The following is a 21753-nucleotide window of genomic DNA, read 5'->3' as shown; positions in this document are numbered from 1 at the left end:
CCACTCCGTACACCGCCGCCAGCTACGTTATCCCTATGTACCCCTAATCTGCTGCCCCTAACATCGCCGACCCCTATATTATATTTATTAACCCCTAATCTGCCGCCCCCGCTATCGCTGACACCTGCATATTTTTTTTAACCCCTAATCTGCCGCTCCGTACACCGCCGCCAGCTACATTATCCCTATGTACCCTTAATCTGCTGCCCCTAACACCGCCGACCCCTATATTATATTTATTAACCCCTAATTTGCCGCCCCCAACGTCGCCTCCACCTACCTACAATTATTAACCCCTAATCTGCCGACCGGATCTCACCGCTACTATAATAAATGTATTAACCCCTAAAGCTAAGTCTAACCCTAACACCCCCGTAAGTTAAATATAATTTAAATCTAACGAAATAAATTAACTCTTATTAAATAAATTATTCCTATTTAAAGCTAAATACTTACCTGTAAAATAAACCCTAATATAGCTACAATATAAATAATAATTATATTGTAGCTATTTTAGGATTAATATTTATTTTACAGGCAACTTTGTAATTATTTTAACCAGGTACAATAGCTATTAAATAGTTAATAACTATTATAGTTACCTAGTTAAAATAATTACAAAATTACCTGTAAAATAAATCCTAACCTATGTTACAATTAAACCTAACACTACACTATCAATAAATAAATTAAATAAACTACCTACAATTATCTACAATTAAACCTAACACTACACTATCAATAAATAAATTAAATAAAATACCTACAAATAAATACAATGAAATAAACTAACTTAAGTACAAAAAATAAAAAAAGCTAAGTTACAAAAAATAAAAAAATATTTACAAACATTAGAAAAATATTAAAACAATTTTAAACTAATTACACCTACTGTAAGCCCCCTAATAAAATAACAAAGACCTCCAAAATAAAAAAATGCCCTACCCTATTCTAAATTAAAAAAGTTCAAAGCTCTTTTACCTTACCAGCCCTGAAAAGGGCCCTTTGCGGGGCATGCCCCAAAGAATTCAGCTCTTTTGCCTGTAAAAAAAACACATACAATACCCCCACCCAACATTACAACCCACCACCCACAAACCCCACATCTAACCCAAACCCCCCTTAAATAAACCTAACACTAAGCCCCTGAAGATCTTCCTACCTTATCTTCACCTCGCCGGGTATCACACCGATCCGTCCTGGCTCCGATGTCTTGATCCAAGCCCAAGCGGGGGGCTGAAGATGTCCATGATCCGGCTGAAGTCTTCATCCAAGCGGGAGCTTAAGAGGTCCATGATCCGGCTGAAGTCTTCCATCAACGGCATCTTCAATCTTCTTTCTTCCGGAGCCATCATCTTCCAGCCGACGCGGATCCAACCTCTTCTACCGACGCCTACTTGCCGAATGACGGTTCCTTTAAATGACTTCATCCAAGATGGCTTCTGTCGAATTCCGATTGGCTGATTCTATCAGCCAATCGGAATTAAGGTAGGACAATTCTGATTGGCTGATGGAATCAGCCAATCAGAATCAAGTTCAATCCGATTGGCTGATCCAATCAGCCAATCAGATTGAGCTTGCATTCTATTGGCTGATCGGAACAGCCAATAGAATGCAAGCTCAATCTGATTGGCTGATCGGATCAGCCAATCGGATTGAACTTGATTCTGATTGGCTGATTCCATCAGCCAATCAGAATTTTCCTACCTTAATTCCTATGGGGGAATCGTGCACGAGCACATTTTTGAAGCTGGCCGAGTCCGTAAGCACCTCTGGTATCGAGAGTTGCAGTGGCGGTAAATATGCTATACGCTCCCTTTTTGGAGCCTAACGCAGCCCTTCTGTGAACTCTAAATACCAGCGGTATTTAAAAGGTGCGGGAGAAAAAAAGCATGCGTAGCTAACGCACCCCTTTGGCCGCAGAACTCTAAATCTAGCCGTATGTGTATTAAAATATATGACTTTATTTATAATTTTATTTATATTATCTGGAGAATCATTTCATATTCTTTTCAATTCTAAAGAGTCATATGACAACCATGTGATCTTTTTGTCATGTGACAACCATGTGATATTTAGAGTCATGTGACAACCATGTAATGTGTAGAAGGTCATGTGACAAGTGCAAATATCTGGAGAATCATTTCATATTTTTTTCAATTCTAAAGAGTCATATGACAACCATGTGATCTTTTTGTCATGTGACAACCATGTGATATTTAGAGTAATTTGACAACTATGTGATGTCTAGAGAGTCATGTGACAAGTGCAAATATCTGGAGAATCATTTCATATTCTTTTGAATTCTAAAGAGTCATATGACAACCATGTGATCTTTTTGTCATGTGACAACCATGTGATATTTAGAGTCATGTGACAACCATGTGATGTCTAGAAGGTCATGTGACAAGTGCAAATATCTGGTGAATCATTTCATATTCTTTTCAATTCTAAAGAGTCATATGACAACCATGTGATATTTTTGTCATGTGACAACCATGTGATATTTAGAGTCATGTGACAACCATGTGATGTCTAGAGGGTCATGTGGCAAGTTCAAATATCTGGAGAATCATTTCATATTCTTTTCATTTCTAAAGAGTCATATGACAACCATGTGATCTTTTTGTCATGTGACAACCATGTGATATTTAGAGTCATGTGACAACCATGTGATGTCTAGAAGGTCATGTGACAAGTGCAAATATCTGGAGAATCATTTCATATTCTTTTCACTTCTAAATAGTCATATGACAACCATGTGATCTTTTTGTCATGTGACAACCATGTGATATTTGGAGTCATGTGACAACCATGTGATGTCTAGAGGGTCATGTGACAAGTGCAAATATCTTATTCTTTTCCATTCTAAAGAGTCATATGACAACCATGTGATCTTTTTGTCATGTGACAACCATGTGATATTTAGTCATGTGACAACCATGTGATGTGTAGAAGGTCATGTGACAAGTGCAAATATCTGGAGAATCATTTCATATTCTTTTCACTTCTAAATAGTCATATGACAACCATGTGATCTTTTTGTCATGTGACAACCATGTGATGTTTAGAAGGTCATGTGACAAGTGCAAATATCTGGAGAATCATTTCATATTCTCTTCACTTCTAAATAGTCATATGACAACCATGTGATCTTTTTGTCATGTGACAACCATGTGATATTTAGAGTCATGTGACAACCATGTGATGTCTAGAGGGTCATGTGACAACCATGTAATGTCTAGAGGGTCATGTGACAAGTGCTAATATCTGGAGAATCATTTCATATTATTTTTAATTCTAAAGAGTCATATGACAACCATGTGATCTTTTTGTCATGTGAGAACCATGTGATATTTAGAGTCATGTGACAACCATGTGATGTGTAGAAGGTCATGTGACAAGTGCAAATATCTGGAGAATCATTTCATATTTTTTTTCAATTCTAAAAAGTCATATGACAACCATGTGATATTTTTGTCATGTGACAACCATGTGATATTTAGAGTCACGTGACAACCATGTGATGTCTAGAGGGTCATGTGACAAGTGCAAATATCTGGAGAATCATTTCATATTCTTTTCACTTCTAAAGAGTCATATGACAACCATGTGATCTTTTTGTCATATGACAACCATGTGATATTTTTGTCATGGGACAACCATGTGATATTTAGTCATGGGACAACCATGTGATGTCTAGAAGGTTATGTGACAAGTGCAAATATCTGGAGAATCATTTCATATTCTTTTCAATTCGAAAGAGTCATATGACAACCATGTGATCTTTTTGTCATGTGACAACAATGTGATGTCTAGAAGGTCATGTGACAAGTGCAAATATCTGGAGAATCATTTATTATTTATTTATTTATTGGACTAACTATACATTTATAAGTTGACAAGCTTTTTGAAGTATTCCTTCCTTTTGTCAAGTCTGAAGTAGTACTTACCAATTCAATAGAATTTACAGATTTTATCTTGAAACACAGGATGGCTAAAAAGGACAGAAAGTGTCACAGAGGTTTGAATGCAGGGAGAGGAGGGGGTGTCATAAAATCATAAGGGCTTAGGTGACAGAGGCAGATAGTATCCAGTGTAGGAGAACAGACAAGGGAAATATATAGTTTTACATAGAGCATATACTGACATGAAGTTATATATCAACATGGAATCAAAGATGAAGAAGAAAAAACGATATGTATATATATATATATATATATATATATATATATATATATATATGTATATATGTATATATATATATATCTTTATATATATATATATATATATATATATATATATATAAAATAATGACTAAAGTATAGACATAGGCTTACCTGTGTACCTATGTATAAAGAGTGTGGAATATACAATGTAATAAACTATATGAAAGTACATTACAACATTTTTTTAATAATGTGTTAAGAACCCAGAGTCCGCATTTAGTCTTTCCAAGGTATTTTTGAAGTTGCCTCTGAGAATTTAGATTTTGAGGTTTTGGATGGAGTGGTCAGGTTGGGTGTAATGGTGACCAACAGGGGTACAGTATTTTGTTTCACAGTGATTTTTGATTGAGTGTCTGTGTAAGTTCATCCGAAGGTGCAGTTTTTGGCTTGTTTCTTCAGTATAACATCACACTTCACACGCAGTGCAATATATCATGTATACCACATTTGCAGATATACATGGATATGCCCCTTTAATGTTATATATATATATGTATTTATAAATATATGTATTTAATAAAATACACTAGATATATACACACATACAGACAGGTAGAGAACTCTTTATCCAAACTGCTTGGAAACGGAAAACGATTTCAAAATGGGACAGTTTTGAGAGAGGATGGGAAATGGAGGCCTATGTATCAAAGGTCTTGCGGACCTGATCTGACAGTGCGGATCAGGTCCGCAATACCTTGCTGAATGCAGAAAGCAATACGTTCTCCGTGTTCAGCATTACACCAGCAGCTCACAAGAGCTGCTGGTGCAACGCCGCCCCCTGCAGACTCGCGGCCAATGGGCAGCCAGCAGGGAGGTGTCAATCAACCCAATCATACTTGATCGGGTTGCATTGAAGCGATTCCTGTTCGCCTGTCAGAGCAGGCAGACAGGGTTATGGAGCGGCATGCTTCATAACTTCTGTTACTGGCGAGTCTGAAGACTCGCCAGTAACACATGCCCACAAGCTCCGTACGGAGATTGATATATGGGTCTCTAAGTGTAAACAACAATATCTTATGTATTTCAGGCAACATTTTACAGTTTATACATGTAACCAAAAGGTAGTTTTATATCATTGTAAATACTTTTGTGTATATAGAACCCTCAGATAGATAGTACAATACTTTCATCAGAAAGGTATATTTGTTGTTTTAAATAAATATAAACTATTATTTGCATTTTAGAACACAAAAAAATATTTTTTTAAAAATTCAGACTCAGGCAGAGAAGATTGTGACTTACTGGCGGGGACAAATAGTCATTTTTAATAATTTTATTTTATTTTTTATTTATGGATTTCAGAATAAGTTTGGATTTTGGAATTCTGGATTTGGGGATTTATAACTCTATAACTGATATAGTACAGGAAAGTTCTCTTCTGTGAAATGCACAGATTGGGCAGAAAGTGGCTGCACCCTGGGGTTATTGAGCACCATCCGTTCCCAAATAAGCTCCTCTCTTTTGTGTATATATATATATATATATATATTTATATTATTTAAAACTAAAATGCCCTTGTGTACATTTCAATGTTTACTTTTTTTATCCCTTTAAAAGTGGCACCTCTACGAGAGATGATTTGTTCCCATAACATTTAATGTGATTACTTAACAATTTCTGATTTGTCCCTGTAGATTTTCATGCAGTTCCCCTATATTAAAGTGATAGTAAAGTCTTCCATTTTTAAAATCAGATCCGGAATGTTAGTGATATTTTAGATGGTGTTTAATTCATCAGTTGTAACTTACTTTTAAATGTAGATATGAACTCTTGCTCCACCGCCCACTTCAAAAGTAATTTTTTCTGTGATCTAACAGTTTGAACTGTTCTCCAATCAGCGCTATCCCCATATGGCACGGTTCTGTAGCTATAGCGCTGATTGAAGAACCATTCAAACCGTAAGCTCACAAAAAAATTGACTTTTAATGTGGGCGGCAGAGTGCGGGGTATTTGAATTTCATATCTATATTAAAAAGTAAGTTATAGCACAACTTTATTACAACATATGAATTAAATCCTATTTAAAATGTCACTAAGAGTCCAGCTCTGTTTTTTAAAAAGGGGAGAGTTTACTATCACTTTAAATAAGCAGAAGTCTTCGGTAACCAAAGTAAGTAAGATATGTTAATTGTATTTGCCTGTACAAGCATTTTATTTCTTGCTTAGAAGAAATAAAAATGACAAAACACACTGCTTATAAAAGTGCATGAATTTATTTACTGCTCAGACATTCATATAACATCTCCCATAATCCCGCTCTGGAAGCAGAGCCATCAAATGACGTCTATGCAGTGAAAAAACTGTCTATAGTCTGGGTTGCTGAACAAATCAGGTCAAAGTAGTTAATGCAGGCCATACGGTCTCTCCGCTCATGGTCACCCAAGGTTTCCACAGCTTGTTCTGTGCTTTTCCCAGGCAATTCCTAGAACATGAGATTGTATACCCATCTGGGCACTGCTCATGACACAGTCAAATATTGACTTTATTAGTCCAAAATATAAAGAAATTAAAAGGTGATGATCATTCCTGGATGTACAAGTTCTTTATCTTTGTGCTACCTTCCTCTGACTTGTCAGCTTCAACAACAATGGTCCCACTGAGAAAAGAATGTGAGATTGAGAAGAAGAAAAAAAAGATAATGAGGTAGAGGGAAGGAGGGCTGAGTTAAGTTAAAATACAGAATGAAAAAAGGAAGCCAGGAGATGAGGACAGATAATATAGGAAGTAGAGTTTAGAGATGGGAGAAAAGCATTTTTAGGGTTGGCTGTAATTTGGAATCTTTGTTCAGTTGTCTCTCTACTAAAAATGTAAATAAAACACTGTACACATCCAAATATAAAATAAAATATAAAAGTAAATTGAATAAAGTATAATATAGAAAAAGAGATAGGAAAGTAAAAAGACAGAAGAAGGGTAGAATACATTAAAAACTGGAAAGTATTGGCAATTTATCACCTGTCTGAAGATAACAGACGTAAACTACGGTCACGGCAGTCAGTTAAAACCTGCAAGAGCAAGAAAATGAAAATATTATAGAAGGCAGAGAGAGGTTAATGTTACATGATGTGTTAGAGAAAGATATTTGCAATGTGTTTCTCACCTCTGCAGACTGGATATTTAACACCTGGAATCCTTTCTTCCGTAACACCAAAATGTTATCTCCAAAAACAGCTATAAAATAAAATTAAGATGTCAGGAGGGTGCTTACTTATTAACAAATGCCCCTTACAAGAAATATATTAGAAACTATTGTGGACTTTCTGTGCACTGTTTTATCAACATCAAAGAACTACATATCTTGGTTAGTCACACCGGACAATTAGACAGAGAACCGGTGGAAGAGAAAGGTATCATTTAGACTTGCCTGATCACGAGAACCACAGGTCTTTACTAGGAAGTCTTACTGTCCTAGGTGCAGAATCTACACCACCCTCTCCCCAAATAGTTTTCATTCAGCAAAAGGCAAGTCTCATATACTTTAAGAACATTTTTGATGAACTTCAATAAACACCAGACAAACTTTAGGGAAACAACAAGGTAATTAAGGAAACATTTGAAGATCAACAATTAAGATTGAGGTTTGATGACATGAAGATCTTGTTGAGATAATCAGTAGAGATTTAGGACAATGACGTTTTAACTTTTAATGACATAGGAGAAGGAGATCACAAGATAATACTAAAAGAAAGTCAGGGCACCCAGAAGAACATTAATGAAACAAAATGGGGGCTAGAATAAAATGAAGACAAGATCTGAAGAAAAGGAAAATCAGATGTGATGTTTTTTTAGATAAGTCAAACACTGGAGGAATATGAGAGGAGCTGAATGAGGGCTTCAGAATATTAGAAGAAAGTAACCTGAAGAGCAAAGGAAAATGAGAATAAAATAGGTGGAGCACCAAGGGAATATTTAGATGCTTTAAACCTTTTGGATATTAATCTCACCAACAGACTCCACTGAAAAGGTGAAAAAGATTTCTGGAATGGCAGAGTTCTGAAGTGGTTCTCCACTGAGGTCAACAAAGTTTAGTGTGTCTGCAGAAAAACAATAAACAAGTTAAAGTCCAGATATTATGGAGATATGAAATATTCCAGCCTTCATTTAATAGGCAGTAGAAGGGAAGAATGTGCAGGGAAAAGAGATGCAGAAGAGGCAGAGAGAGAAAATGTGAAGGAAGAGGAGTAACAGTGAATGGAGAGGCACAAAGAGAAATGGAGCTGCAAGCAGTAAAAATACAGAAGAAGAAAGCAGCATGGAGGAAGAGGACAAGCAGGAAGAGGACAAGCAGGGAGATGACAAGCAGGGAGATGACAAGCAGGGAGATGACAAGCAGCAGGAAGAGGACAAGCAGGAAGAGGACAAGCAGGGAGAGGACAAGCAGGGAGAGGACAAGCAGGGAGAGGACAAGCAGGGAGATGACAAGCAGGAAGAGGACAAGCAGGGAGAGGACAAGCAGGAAGAGGACAAGCAGGAAGAGGACAAGCAGGGAGAGGACAAGCAGGGAAATGACAAGCAGGAAGAGGACAAGCAGGGAGAGTACAAGCAGGAAGAGGACAAGCAGGGAGAGGACAATCAGGGAGATGACAAGCAGGGAAATGACAAGCAGGAAGAGGACAAGCAGGAAGTTTACAAACAGGAAGAGGACAAGCAGGAAGAGGACAAGCAGGGAGATGACAAGCAGGGAGATGACAAGCAGCAGGAAGACGACAAGCAGGAGGAAGAGGACAAGCAGGGAGATGACAAGCAGGAAGAGGACAAGCAGGAAGTTTACAAACAGGAAGAGGACAAGCAAAAAGAGGACAAGCAGAGAGATGACAAGCAGGAAGAGGACAAGCAGGGAGAGGACAAGCAGGAAGAGGACAAGCAGGGAGAGGACAAGAAGGGAGATGACAAGCAGGGAGATGACAAGCAGGAAGAGGACAAGCAGGAAGTTTACAAACAGGAAGAGGACAAGCAGGAAGAGGACAAGCAGGAAGTTTACAAACAGGAACTGGACAAGCAGGAAGAGGACAAGCAGGGAGATGACAAGCAGGAAGTGGACAAGCAGGAAGAGGACAAGCAGGAAGAGGACAAGCAGGGAGATAACAAGCAGGAAGTGGACAAGCAGGAAAGAGGACAAGCAGGAAGAGGACAAGCAGGAAGAGGACAAGCAGGAAGTTTACAAACAGGAAGAGGACAAGCAGGAAGAGGACAAGCAGATAGATGACAAGCAGGAAGTGGACAAGCAGGAAGAGAACAAACAGGAAGAGGACAAGCAGGAAGAGGACAAGCAGGAAGTGGACAAGCAGGAAGAGAACAAACAGGAAGAGGACAAGCAGGAACAGAATTATAGGAAGAACACGTCTAGAGAATGGATATGCAAAAAGGATTAGGAACAAGAATATCAGGGGATGGACATAGAGGAGAGGAGCAATCAGGGTGGATTTGATTTAAATCACTAGTCACCAGTTTATAATCAATTTAAATCATGGTTTTCATTTGTAGAATAATAACTTTTCAGATTATTTTTCTAGGTATATCAGGTCAAAACTGATTTTGTTATATATTACTAGATATGCATAGATAGAGCATTGAAATGAATGGATTATAAATTAACTTAATAATAACAGTATATATATAGTTTTATTTAACCCCTTAGTGACCACAGCACTTTTCAATTTTCTGACCGTTTGGGACCAGGGCTATTTTTACATCTCTGTGGTGTTTGTGTTTAGCTGTAATTTTCCTTTTACTCATTTACTGTACCCACACATATTATATACCGTTTCTCCCTCCATTAAATGGACTTTCTAAAGATACTATTACTTTCATATCATATAATTTACTATAAAAAAATATATAAAATATGATGAAAAAATGGAAAAAAATACACTTTTTCTAACTTTGACTCCCAAAATCTGTTACACATCTACAACCACCAAAAAACACCCATGCTAAATAGTTTCTAAATTTTGTCCTGAGTTTAGAATACCCAATGTTAACATTGTCTTTGCTTTTTTTGCAAGTTATAGGGGAATAAATACAAGTAGCACTTTGCTATTTCCAAACCATTTTTTCCCCTCAAAATTAGCGATAGTTACATTGTAACACTGATATCTGTCAGGAATCCCTGAATATCCCTTGACATGTAAATATTTTTTTTTTTTAGTAGACAACCCAATGTATTGATCTAGGCCCATTTTGGTATATTTCATGCCACCATTTCACGGCCAAATGCGATCAAATAAAAAAAATCGTTCACTTTTTCACAAACTTTAGGTTTCTCACTGAAATTATTTACAAACAGCTTGTGCAATTATCGCACAAATGGTTGTAAATGCTTCTCTGGGATCCCCTTTGTTCAGAAATAGCAGACATATATGGCTTTGGCATTGCTTTTTGGTAATTAGAAGGATGGTAATTAGAAGCCTTAATTCCGATTGGCTGATAGAATTCTATCAGCCAATCGTAATCTAAGGGACGCCATCTTGGTTGACGTCATTTAAAGGAACCTTCATTCGTCGTTAGCCATCGAAAGAAGAGGATGCTCCGCGCCGGATGTATTGAAGACTGAGCCGCTCCGCGTCGGAAGAATGAAGATAGAAGATGCCGTCTGGAGGACCACTTCTGCCCGTCTGGAGGACCACTTCTGCCGGCTTTGTTGAGGACATCTTGCCGCTTGGATGAAGACTTCTCCCAGTAAGTGAATCTTCAGGGGTTAGTGTTAGGATTTTTTAAGGGTGTATTGGGCGGGTTTATTTTTTAGGTTAGGGCTTTGGGCTGCAATAGAGCTCAATTCCCTTTTAAGGGCAATGCCCATCCAAAAGCCCTTTTCAGGGCAATGGGAGCTTAGTTTTTTTTAGTTAGGCTTTTATTTGGGGGGTTGGTTGTGTGGGTGGTGGGTTTTACTGTTGGGGAGGTTGTTTTTTGTTTGTTTTTTTAAAGGTAAAAGAGCTGATTTATTTGGGGCAATGCCCCACAAAAGGCCCTTTTAAGGGCTATTGGTAGTTTATTGTAGGCTAGGTTTTTTTATATTGGGTGGGCTTTTTTTTATTTTGATAGGGCTATTAGATTAGGTGTAATTAGTTTAAAGATCTTGTAATTTGTTTTTTATTTTCTGTAATTTAGTGTTCGTTTTTTTTGGTAATTTAGCTAATTTTATTTAATTTATTTAATTGTATTTAATGTAGGGAATGTATTTAATTGTAGTGTAGTGTTAGGTCTTATTGTAACTTATGTTAGGTTTTATTTTACAGGTCAATTTGTATTTATTTTAGCTAGGTAGTTAGTAAATAGTTAATAACTATTTAGTAACTATTCTACCTAGTTAAAATAAATACAAACTTGCCTGTAAAATAAAAATAAACCCTAAGCTAGCTACAATGTAACTATTAGTTATATTGTAGCTAGCTTAGGGTTTATTTTATAGGTAAGTATTTAGTTTTAAATAGGAATAATTTAGGTAATGATAGTAATTTATATTTAGATTTATTTAAATTATATTTAAGTTAGGGGGTGTTAGGGTTAGACTTAGGTTTAAAGGGTTAATAAATTTAGAATAGTGGCGGCGACGGCAGATTAGGGGTTAATAAATGTAGGTAGGTGGCGGCGATGTTGGGGGCAGCAGATTAGGGGTTAATAATATTTAACTATTGTTTGCGAGGCGGGAGTGTGGCGGTTTAGGGGTTAATATGTTTATTATAGTGGCGGCGATGTCCGGAGCACCAGATTAGGGGTTAATATTTTTATTTTAGTGTTTGCGATGCTGGAGAGCCTCGGTTTTGGGGTTAATAGGTAATTTATGGGTGTTAGTGTAGTTTTTAGCACTTTAGTTATGAATTTTATGCTACAGCTTTCTAGCGTAAAACTCATAACTACTGACTTTAAAATGCGTTAGGAATCTTGTCGGTAGAGGCTGTACCGCTCACTTTTTGGCCTCCCAGGACAAACTCGTAATACCAGCGCTATGGAAATCCCATAGAAAAAAGGCTTTACAAAATTTACGTAAGTTGATTTGCGGTAAGGCCAAAAAAGTGTGCGATGACCCTAAACCTGCAAGACTCGTAATAGCAGCGGTAGTGAAAAAGCAGCGTTAGGACCTGTTAACGCTGCTTTCTTACCTTAACGCACAACTCGTAATCTAGCCGATAGAAAGTTGCTTGAAATTACTGCTCTATCTGAATCATGAAAGAAAAAAATTGGTTTTAGTGTCCCTTTAAGTCCTTATGCAGATCTATTCCCCCCAAACAATCTTCTATTCAGTGAGCTTCTTGAACCTTAGTAAAGGGTCGATTCTGTGCACATAGATTTGCAGCGGAGCAAAGGCATTAAAGGAACAGTAAAGTCAAAATTGAATGTTTAACAATTTTTCAATTTACTTCTCTTATCTAATTAGCTTTGTTCCTTTTGTATCCATTGCTGAAAAGCCTGCATAGGTAGGCTCAGAAGCAATGCTCTACTGTGAGCTAGCTGCTTGTCACCGTCTCACCCAATGTGTTCAGCTAGGACCCAGTGAAGCATTTCTCTCCTTCAACAAAGGATACCAAGAGAATGAAGCAAATTTAATATTAGAAGTAAATCTGAAAATTGTGTGCTCTATTTGAAACCCAAAAGTTTTCTTTCAAGATTATGTCCCTTTAAGTTCTACTTCTCAACTCTGTACGTTTATTTTATAAAAAAAATTGATGTAAAGAAGGGTCAGGTTATTTCTGCAAACCCAAATTCCCAAATTTGAGAACTACAAAATCAATAATGGGGCAGCGTATACGTGATCGCAAGATGGGGGGGGGTTGGTTATGCTCAAATCCATATTACAAGCTGCACGCTGTTTAAATTACCACAAATCCGTTAGTGTGAACTCACAGTAACTTACATTCTCCATATTTTCTATGGGCTGCATTGAACAGCAATATTCGGAAGTTATACAAGTTGAAAGTAAATACGATTCCCTAAACACTTTTTACACGTAAAGAGTTTCGCTGAAGGAAAAAGATGCATTAAAACTACACTATTAACCCCTAAAACAACACAGAGCACACCCTAAAGTACCCCACTACACTATTAACCCCTAAACCGCAACATCCCCCATAACAAGCTAACCCATTTAACACCCCTAGCCTAACATAATTTACTTAGTACACTGGCGCTACTAATACTAGATCATTTACTTAATACTACTAATACTAGATCATTTACTTAGTACACTGGCGCTACTAATACTAGATCATTTACTTAGTACACTGGCGCTACTAATACTAGATCATTTACTTAGTACACTGGCGCTACTAATACTAGATCATTTACTTAGTACACTGGCGCTACTAATACTAGATCATTTACTTAGTACACTGGCACTACTAATACTAGATCATTTACTTAGTACACTGGCACTACTAATACTAGATCATTTACTTAGTACACTGGCGCTACTAATACTAGATCATTTACTTAGTATACTGGCACTACTAATACTAGATCATTTACTTAGTACACTGGCGCTACTAATACTAGATCATTTACTTAGTACACTGGCGCTACTAATACTAGATCATTTACTTAGTACACTGGCGCTACTAATACTAGATCATTTACTTTGTACACTGGCGCTACTAATACTAGATCATTTACTTAGTACACTGGCGCTACTAATACTAGATCATTTACTTAGTACACTGGCGCTACTAATACTAGATCATTTACTTAGTACACTGGCGCTACTAATACTAGATCATTTACTTAGTACACTGGCGCTACTAATACTAGATCATTTACTTTGTACACTGGCGCTACTAATACTAGATCATTTACTTTGTACACTGGCGCTACTAATACTAGATCATTTACTTAGTACACTGGCACTACTAATACTAGATCATTTACTTAGTACACTGGCGCTACTAATACTAGATCATTTACTTAGTACACTGGCGCTACTAATACTAGATCATTTACTTAGTACACTGGCGCTACTAATACTAGATCATTTACTTAGTACACTGGCGCTACTAATACTAGATCATTTACTTTGTACACTGGCGCTACTAATACTAGATCATTTACTTTGTACACTGGCGCTACTAATACTAGATCATTTACTTAGTACACTGGCACTACTAATACTAGATCATTTACTTAGTACACTGGCGCTACTAATACTAGATCATTTACTTAGTATACTGGCACTACTAATACTAGATCATTTACTTAGTACACTGGCGCTACTAATACTAGATCATTTACTTAGTACACTGGCACTACTAATACTAGATCATTTACTTAGTACACTGGCGCTACTAATACTAGATCATTTACTTAGTACACTGGCGCTACTAATACTAGATCATTTACTTAGTACACTGGCGCTACTAATACTAGATCATTTACTTAGTACACTGGCGCTACTAATACTAGATCATTTACTTAGTACACTGGCACTACTAATACTAGATCATTTACTTAGTACACTGGCACTACTAATACTAGATCATTTACTTAGTACACTGGCGCTACTAATACTAGATCATTTACTTAGTACACTGGCGCTACTAATACTAGATCATTTACTTTGTACACTGGCACTACTAATACTAGATCATTTACTTAGTACACTGGCACTACTAATACTAGATCATTTACTTAGTACACTGGCGCTACTAATACTAGATCATTTACTTAGTATACTGGCGTTACTAGTACTAGATCATTTACTTAGTATACTGGCGCTACTAGTACTAGATCATTTACTTAGTACACTGGCTCTACTAATACTAGATCATTTACTTAGTATACTGGCGCTACTAGTACTAGATCATTTACTTAGTACACTGGTTACCACAAAAAGAAACTGACATTAGAGAAAAAACACAGTTATGCCTATTATAAAACTAAAGTCCCACTTTAAAAAATAAAACACCCCAAAATAAAAAACCCTATACTAACACTTAAATAAACTATAGCAATAGCCCTTAGAAAGGCTTTGTGTAGGGTATTGCCCTAAAATGACTTAGCTCTTTTTCACAAAAAAACTACCCCATTCTACAATACAAGTAACCCCCCAACAAAAAAAAAATCTTTGTGAAAAAAAATCTATTCTAAAAATTGCCCTGGAACATTTGGTAGGGCAGTCCCCCAAATCTGTTCTGCTGCCCCCCCCCCCCCCCCCTGAAAAACAACCCTATTCTAAAAAAAAACAAAAAAAAAAAACTACCACTAAATACTGAAGATGGTACTAGCCAAACTTGAATCCGGCTCCTACGTGATCGCCAGCTGCAGTGTTCCTTTTCTACCCACAATGATAAAATCGTTTGTCTGATATATGCACTGCCCTGTGGCTCCTTTCTCAGTAAAATGTATGAAGCTCAGGGGCAAAAAAATGTACACTGTTGATATAGTTCACACTTGTTGGTAACAAGTTATTTCAGAATGCTGGTATTATGGCAACTTGTATAATATATGTGTTTGGATAAACTGATACCGCACTTGTGTTTGTACCAAGCTGTGTTGTAACAAAGTGATAGTTTTCTTCAGCGTAAATACTTATAGCATCACTAAGATTAGTGTATTGCACATAATGGCATACAGTCAATATTCACTCACCCGGTTTGTGTCGGTAAATTTCCTTCTGCCGGTCAGGCACGAAACATGTTGGAGTGGTGAATAAGAGCTAAACTGGTTTACTAGCTGTGATATTGAAATACATACTAATTGTTTTACCTGCATGAGCAAATAAAAGTTATATTTTATACTGCTATCTTTGGCACATTGGACGGCTGATTCATTTCATCGCTGGAGGTGATATTCTGTGTTCCTTTTCTATCCCGGTAGCAGTGGTCTTCTATCTTCATTCCGGCGGCAGTGGTCTTCTATGTTCATTCCAGAGAGTGGTTTCCTATCTTCATCCTGGTGGTGGTGGTATTCTGTCTTTATTCCAGCTGTGGTGGTCTCCTATCTTCATTCCTGTGGTGGTGGTCATCTATCTTCAGTCTGACGGCTTTTTGCGCACATCCGGTTAGTGTGCCAAAAATAATCTCACAGAAACCCGCAGAGAGCATGACATTGTTAATGGAATTAATTTAATAAAAAAATAAAAAAATGTATGCTTACCTGATAAATTATTTTCTTTCCTGGCATTGAGAGTCCACAAGTTCATCCAATTATCGGGAATTCACTTCCTTGCCACTAGGAGGAGGCAAATAATACCCCAGCCAGACTCCCCCAGTCATTCAGCCAATGGAAAAAAGGAAATATAGGAGAACTCTAGGTTACATAGGTGCCTGAAGGTTATACCAAACAAAATCCACCTTAAATAGACTTACAGGGCAGGTTGTGGACTCTCCATGCCAGGAAAGAAAATAATTTATCAGATAAGCATACATTTTGTTTGCTTTCAAAAGGAAGTCCAGGAGTCCATTCAATTACTGTTGGGAAATCAATAACCAAGCCAGAGAGGATAAGATAGGCAAGGAGAAGGAAAGGCAGGCGGACCCAAGCTGAAGGCACCACAACTTTAAGAACCTATCTCCCAAAAGAAGCCTCAGCTGAAGCAAAACACATCAAATTTGTAAAACTTACAAAAAGTATGTAAAGAGAACCAAGTAGTCGTCTTACAGATTTGTTCCATGGAAAATTCATTCCTAAAATTCCAGGATGAAGAAACAGCACAAGTAGAATGAGCCTTAATTCTCTCAGGAGGCTGCTGCCCAGCTTCCTCATAAGCCAAACGAATAATACTCCTCAGTCAAAAGGAAGAGCAGTAGCTTTGAGACCCTTACGCTTACGAGCGTAATCCACCAACAAGGCAGAATACTGTCTTAAACTCCTTTATAGCCTGGAGGTAGAATTGTTAGTAGTGATGTCGCAAACCTAAAAATTTGGGTTTGCGAACGGCGAACGCGAACTTCCGCAAAAGTTCGCGAACCGGGCAAACCGCCATAGACTTCAATAGGCAGGCGAATTTTAAAACTCACAGGGACTCTTTCTGGCCACAATAGTGATGGAAAAGTTGTTTCAAGGGGACTAACACCTGGACTGTGGCATGCCGGAGGGGATCCATGGCAAAACTCCCATGGAAAATTACATAGTTGATGCATAGTCTGGTTTTAATCCATAAAGGGCATAAATCACCTAACATTCCTAAATTGTTTGGAATAACGTGCTTTAAAACATCAGGTATGATGTTGTATCGATCAGGTAGTGTAAGGGTTACGCCCGCTTCACAGTGCGCAGTGTAGGTGATATACCTGCCCTGACCATGCTTTGCAGACCAGGTATCAGTGGTCAGATGGACCCTTGCCCCAACACTGTGTGCCAGACATGCCATTATAGCAGACTTATATGGCTTTGGCGTTTTTGGTAATTAGAAGGCTGCTAAATGCCACTGCGCACCACACGTGTTTTATGCCCAGCAGTGAAGGGGTTAATTAGGGAGCATGTAGGCAGCTTGTAGAGTTAATTTTAGCTTAAGTGTAGTGTAGTAGACAACCCAAAGTATTGATCTAGGCCCATTTTGGTATATTTAATGCCACCATTTCACCGCCAAATGCGATCAAATTTAAAAAAAACTTAAATTTTTTCGCAATTTTAGGTTTCTCACTGAAATTATTTACAAACAGCTTGTGCAATTATGGCACAAATGGTTGTAAATGCTTCTCTGGGATCCCCTTTTTTTCAGAAATAGCAGACATATATGACTTTGGCGTTGCTTTCTGGTAATTAGAAGGCCGCTAAATGCTGCTGCGCATCACACGTGTATTATGGCTAGCAGTGAAGAGGTTAATTAGGTAGTTTGTAGGGAGCTTGCAGGGTTAATTTTAGCTTTAGTGTAGAGATCAGCCTCCCACCTGACACATCAGACCCCCTGATCCCTCCCAAACAGCTCCCTTCCCTCCCCCACCCCACAATTGTCCCCGCCATCTTAAGTACTGGCAGAAAGTCTGCCAGTACTAAAATAAAAGGTTTTAAAAAAAAAAAGTAATTTTTTATAGCATATTTACATATGCTGTGGTGTAGCACCCCCCCCTTAGCCCCCAACCTCCCTCATCCCCCCCAAAACAGCTCTCTAACCCTCCCCATCTGCCTTATTGGCGGCCATCTTGGGTACTGGCAGCTGTCTGCTATTATTTCACAGTCAAAAAAGTGTTGTTTTTTTTAAATACTGACGGATGAAGAGCCCACTCTCCTGTTTGGAAAGTATGTCTGCACAAACAGACTGCTTCCCAGATATCCACTCCCAGAATGAAAATGTACAAAAAGTGACAACTGTGAGACTCCACCCATTGTAGGATGCGAGAGATCTTCTTCATAGCCAGAGAACTCTGAGTTCCAATCTGATGATTGATATAAGCCACCAAAGATATATTGACTGATTGAAATCCGACCAACTGGAAAGAACTCAGAGAGGCCACGCTACCAAAGCGATGAAGATTGCTCTTAATTCCCAAATATTTATTGGGAGAACAGATTCCTATAGCACCCAGATCCCTGAGCTCTTAAGGAACCCAAAAACAACTCCCCCACCTGAGAGGCTGGCAACCGCAGTCACAATCTCCCAAAAAGGTCTCAAAAAGAGGTCTCAGATGGAAGCGAACAAAAAGAAAGAATGTTCATGGTTAGCTACCACAAGACCAAATAGGTCCATTTCCCAGCACCACTGAAGGAGGAGCTGATGAAGGAGGAGCTGAGGAGTGATGAGAGAGACAGGTTGAAAAAAAAGAGAGAGAGGAGAGAGAGAGAGGAGAGAGAGGAGAGAGAGGAGAGAGAGGAGAGAGAGGAGAGAGAGAAGAGAGAGAGAGAGAGAGAGAGAGAGAGAGAGAGATTGTGACAATAAAGAGAACCTCTGCATAAGGACTTTGTGGTGCGTCTGCTACTTTTGTTCTATATTACTTTGAGGATTTTTGCAGTAATCCTATTGCAGTATGCACCCTATTAAGGATTGAAGTGCTGGATTTTTGAATTGCTTTTACTCATTCAGGGCAGTAGACCACTATGAGAACAATTATATTATTGTATCAAATATGTTAGCATGAAAATAAACATATTAATGTCTTAAAATCATTAAGAAAAATATGTATTTTATTAGTAGAAGTCTCCTCTATATGAGAGAAATATATTATTGTGTCCTTATACATAAAATAGGTTAACATGAAAGTAAACATTTTAGTGCCCTAAGTACAATAAAAATATGTATCTTATATAGGACAATACATGAAAACATAGTCATTAGCAGACAATCTCCTCGATATGAGAGAAATTATATTATGTGCCGGTGCCCATATGCATAACATACATAAGCAAGAAAATAATCATATGCATTTTACATTGAACCATCACAAGATGGCGGCAAACACCAGTAAAATAAAGTAATATAAACTTTGTGAGCAAAGAACTCGAACCCTATTGAATTATTCATAAATGTGTAACTTGAAAAAACACATAAGAACAGGAGTAAACAGCTACAGATAATACTGTAGATTTTTGTGAACGCCCTTTAAGGTTTTATATATATATATATATAATGCTCTCCAATAAAATGGAAAAATACTCTTAACTGTCACTAGATTTCACCAGACAACAGGGTATAAATACTAGGCATGGAGATTAAATGTACCAATGTATATATGATATGTAGAAAAACTTAAATTATGTTAACCTGATCATTTTCTTTTCTTCTGATGGGAAGAGTTCCAAAAAGTAATGAATGCAGCTCTGGACTCTTCCCGTTTAAGAAAAAATAGTAATGATCCACACCTGTGCATTAGTGACAAACACTGACCACACACAAAAAAAACAACTACCTGAAATTATATTATTAGAGATACGGACTGACAGCCGCTGAGCATATTACAAAGACTGCTCAGATAAAAAAGGTCCAACAGTGAGGTACGCGGAGCAGAAGAAAAGCGCCAAACAAACAACAAGGCAGGGGCACGCCCAAATTACAGATCACGGCTGAAAGTGCAGACCGCATAGAAATTAAAATAGCTGCGCCATTTACAAAAAAAACATACAGGCTGTAAAAAGAATACCTGCCCCCTCTGAGTGCATGTCCTAAGTAAGGGACCAACACTATGTGCACATACAACTGTGGCGGGAGTTACCACCGACCCAGGCATTAAAGTCCTTGCAGGGTTTACACCAGACCCATGTAAATATAAGCCCCGTTAAGATTAAGAGGGGTGTGCTTGTGCGGCCTGTTACCGAGCATATAATACCCAGATACCTGACAGGAGCTCCTGTGTTGTAAAGAGACACACAGCTGGATAGGTCCACACTCCACAGAGTAATAAACCCCCTGAAAGTGGATGACAGAAACCCCTGAGTTATATTAGGGCCGAAAGTTCCACAACCATAATCCTTCCTCTAAATGAGCTACCAGCCCGTGAGAGGTATCGCCCATATAAGTACTGACTGTGAGGGACTTGAAATAAAAAATAGGCAGTGAGGCTCTTCCTACTCACATAGGAGAAAATCGCCCCATGGAATCTAGTCCCTTTACATAAAGGCACTAGCCAGAGTAAAGGGATCCGTCCTGTATATACTCAAAAGATTGAGAAATGAATGGTGGCCAGAAAGCGCACAAAATTACACCGCTAAAAAAAGCCACGGTCAGGGCTATAAAAACCTGATCCCCACTCACAATATATGACAGGACTGACCTGGCCTATAACTAAATAGAACTAGGGTATGGAGGCGGCAAGGTTACTCAAGATATCCCAAACATGAGGATATATCAAAATAAAGTATACAGACCCTTCTGAGGGATAGCAGGTCCCACCAGGTCCCTCAATAAATTTGCAGTCTTTGCTTCCAGTAAATAAAATAAAATGACTTGCCCTCTAAGGTCTTCTGCTGTGGAGCAGTCACGGCATTTCTAGGTCTGCCAGCTTCATCCAGACTTCTGACAGGGACCTGAGACAAAAGGGTAACTAATTCTGGTTGCCGGGTGGGGGGTTAGCATAGATTGCTGGAGAGTGAACAGAGAAGCCTTCCTGCGACCTCCAATAGCTAACATCTACCAATACTCTTACTCAAGAGGATTACATGGACACAGCATTAGCCTAATCCTACTTGAAGGGAAGAGACCCATTAAAGGACTTACATTTTCTTCAGAGCACGATCTTCACATCCTCCTAGTTACAGAGGCAAAGAATGACTGGGGGAGTATGGGTAGTGGGAGGATACTTAAGCTCTGGCTGGGGTGTTCTTTGCCTCCTCCTGGTGTCCAGGAAGTGAATTCCCAACAGTAATTGAATGGACTCGTGGACTCTTCATGCCATTGGAAAGAAATAAACATTACAACCATGAATATACAGCATCTTGCTATAGAATTAAAAACTAATCTAAATTTAAGGGTGAATAACCTTTAGATTATAATAAATCTTAAACAAACTATCTTTAGATAGAGTTTTCCTCAAAAAGCATTTTATAAAAAAAACAAATATTTAAATAAAAAAAAATCTGATTTAATAAAAAAATAATCTGATTTAAATTAAAGGGACATTATACACTCATTTTTTCTTTGCATAAATGTTTTGTAGATTATCTATTT

The 21753-nt window shown here is 37.9% G+C and overlaps 1 protein-coding gene across 2 annotated transcripts in view; it reads right to left on the bottom strand.

The window, feature by feature from the left end:
- Positions 1-6423: 6423 nt before the first annotated feature.
- Positions 6424-21753, bottom strand: part of MAP4K1 (mitogen-activated protein kinase kinase kinase kinase 1) — a 290702-nt gene continuing 275372 nt past the window's right edge. For both annotated transcript variants that reach the window (XM_053721618.1, XM_053721619.1), the window contains exons 28-31: positions 8174-8263; positions 7330-7400; positions 7185-7234; positions 6424-6825 (exon numbers count right to left, since the gene is read on the bottom strand). In XM_053721618.1, coding sequence (XP_053577593.1) covers positions 6750-6825; positions 7185-7234; positions 7330-7400; positions 8174-8263 — 287 coding nt within the window. In that variant the 3' untranslated portion in view covers positions 6424-6749. The remainder of the gene's footprint in view (positions 6826-7184; positions 7235-7329; positions 7401-8173; positions 8264-21753) is intronic.

This window comes from Bombina bombina, chromosome 7 (assembly GCF_027579735.1).
Source record: "Bombina bombina isolate aBomBom1 chromosome 7, aBomBom1.pri, whole genome shotgun sequence".
Lineage (NCBI taxonomy): Eukaryota > Metazoa > Chordata > Amphibia > Anura > Bombinatoridae > Bombina > Bombina bombina.
This window is presented reverse-complemented; position numbering and strand designations above follow the sequence as displayed.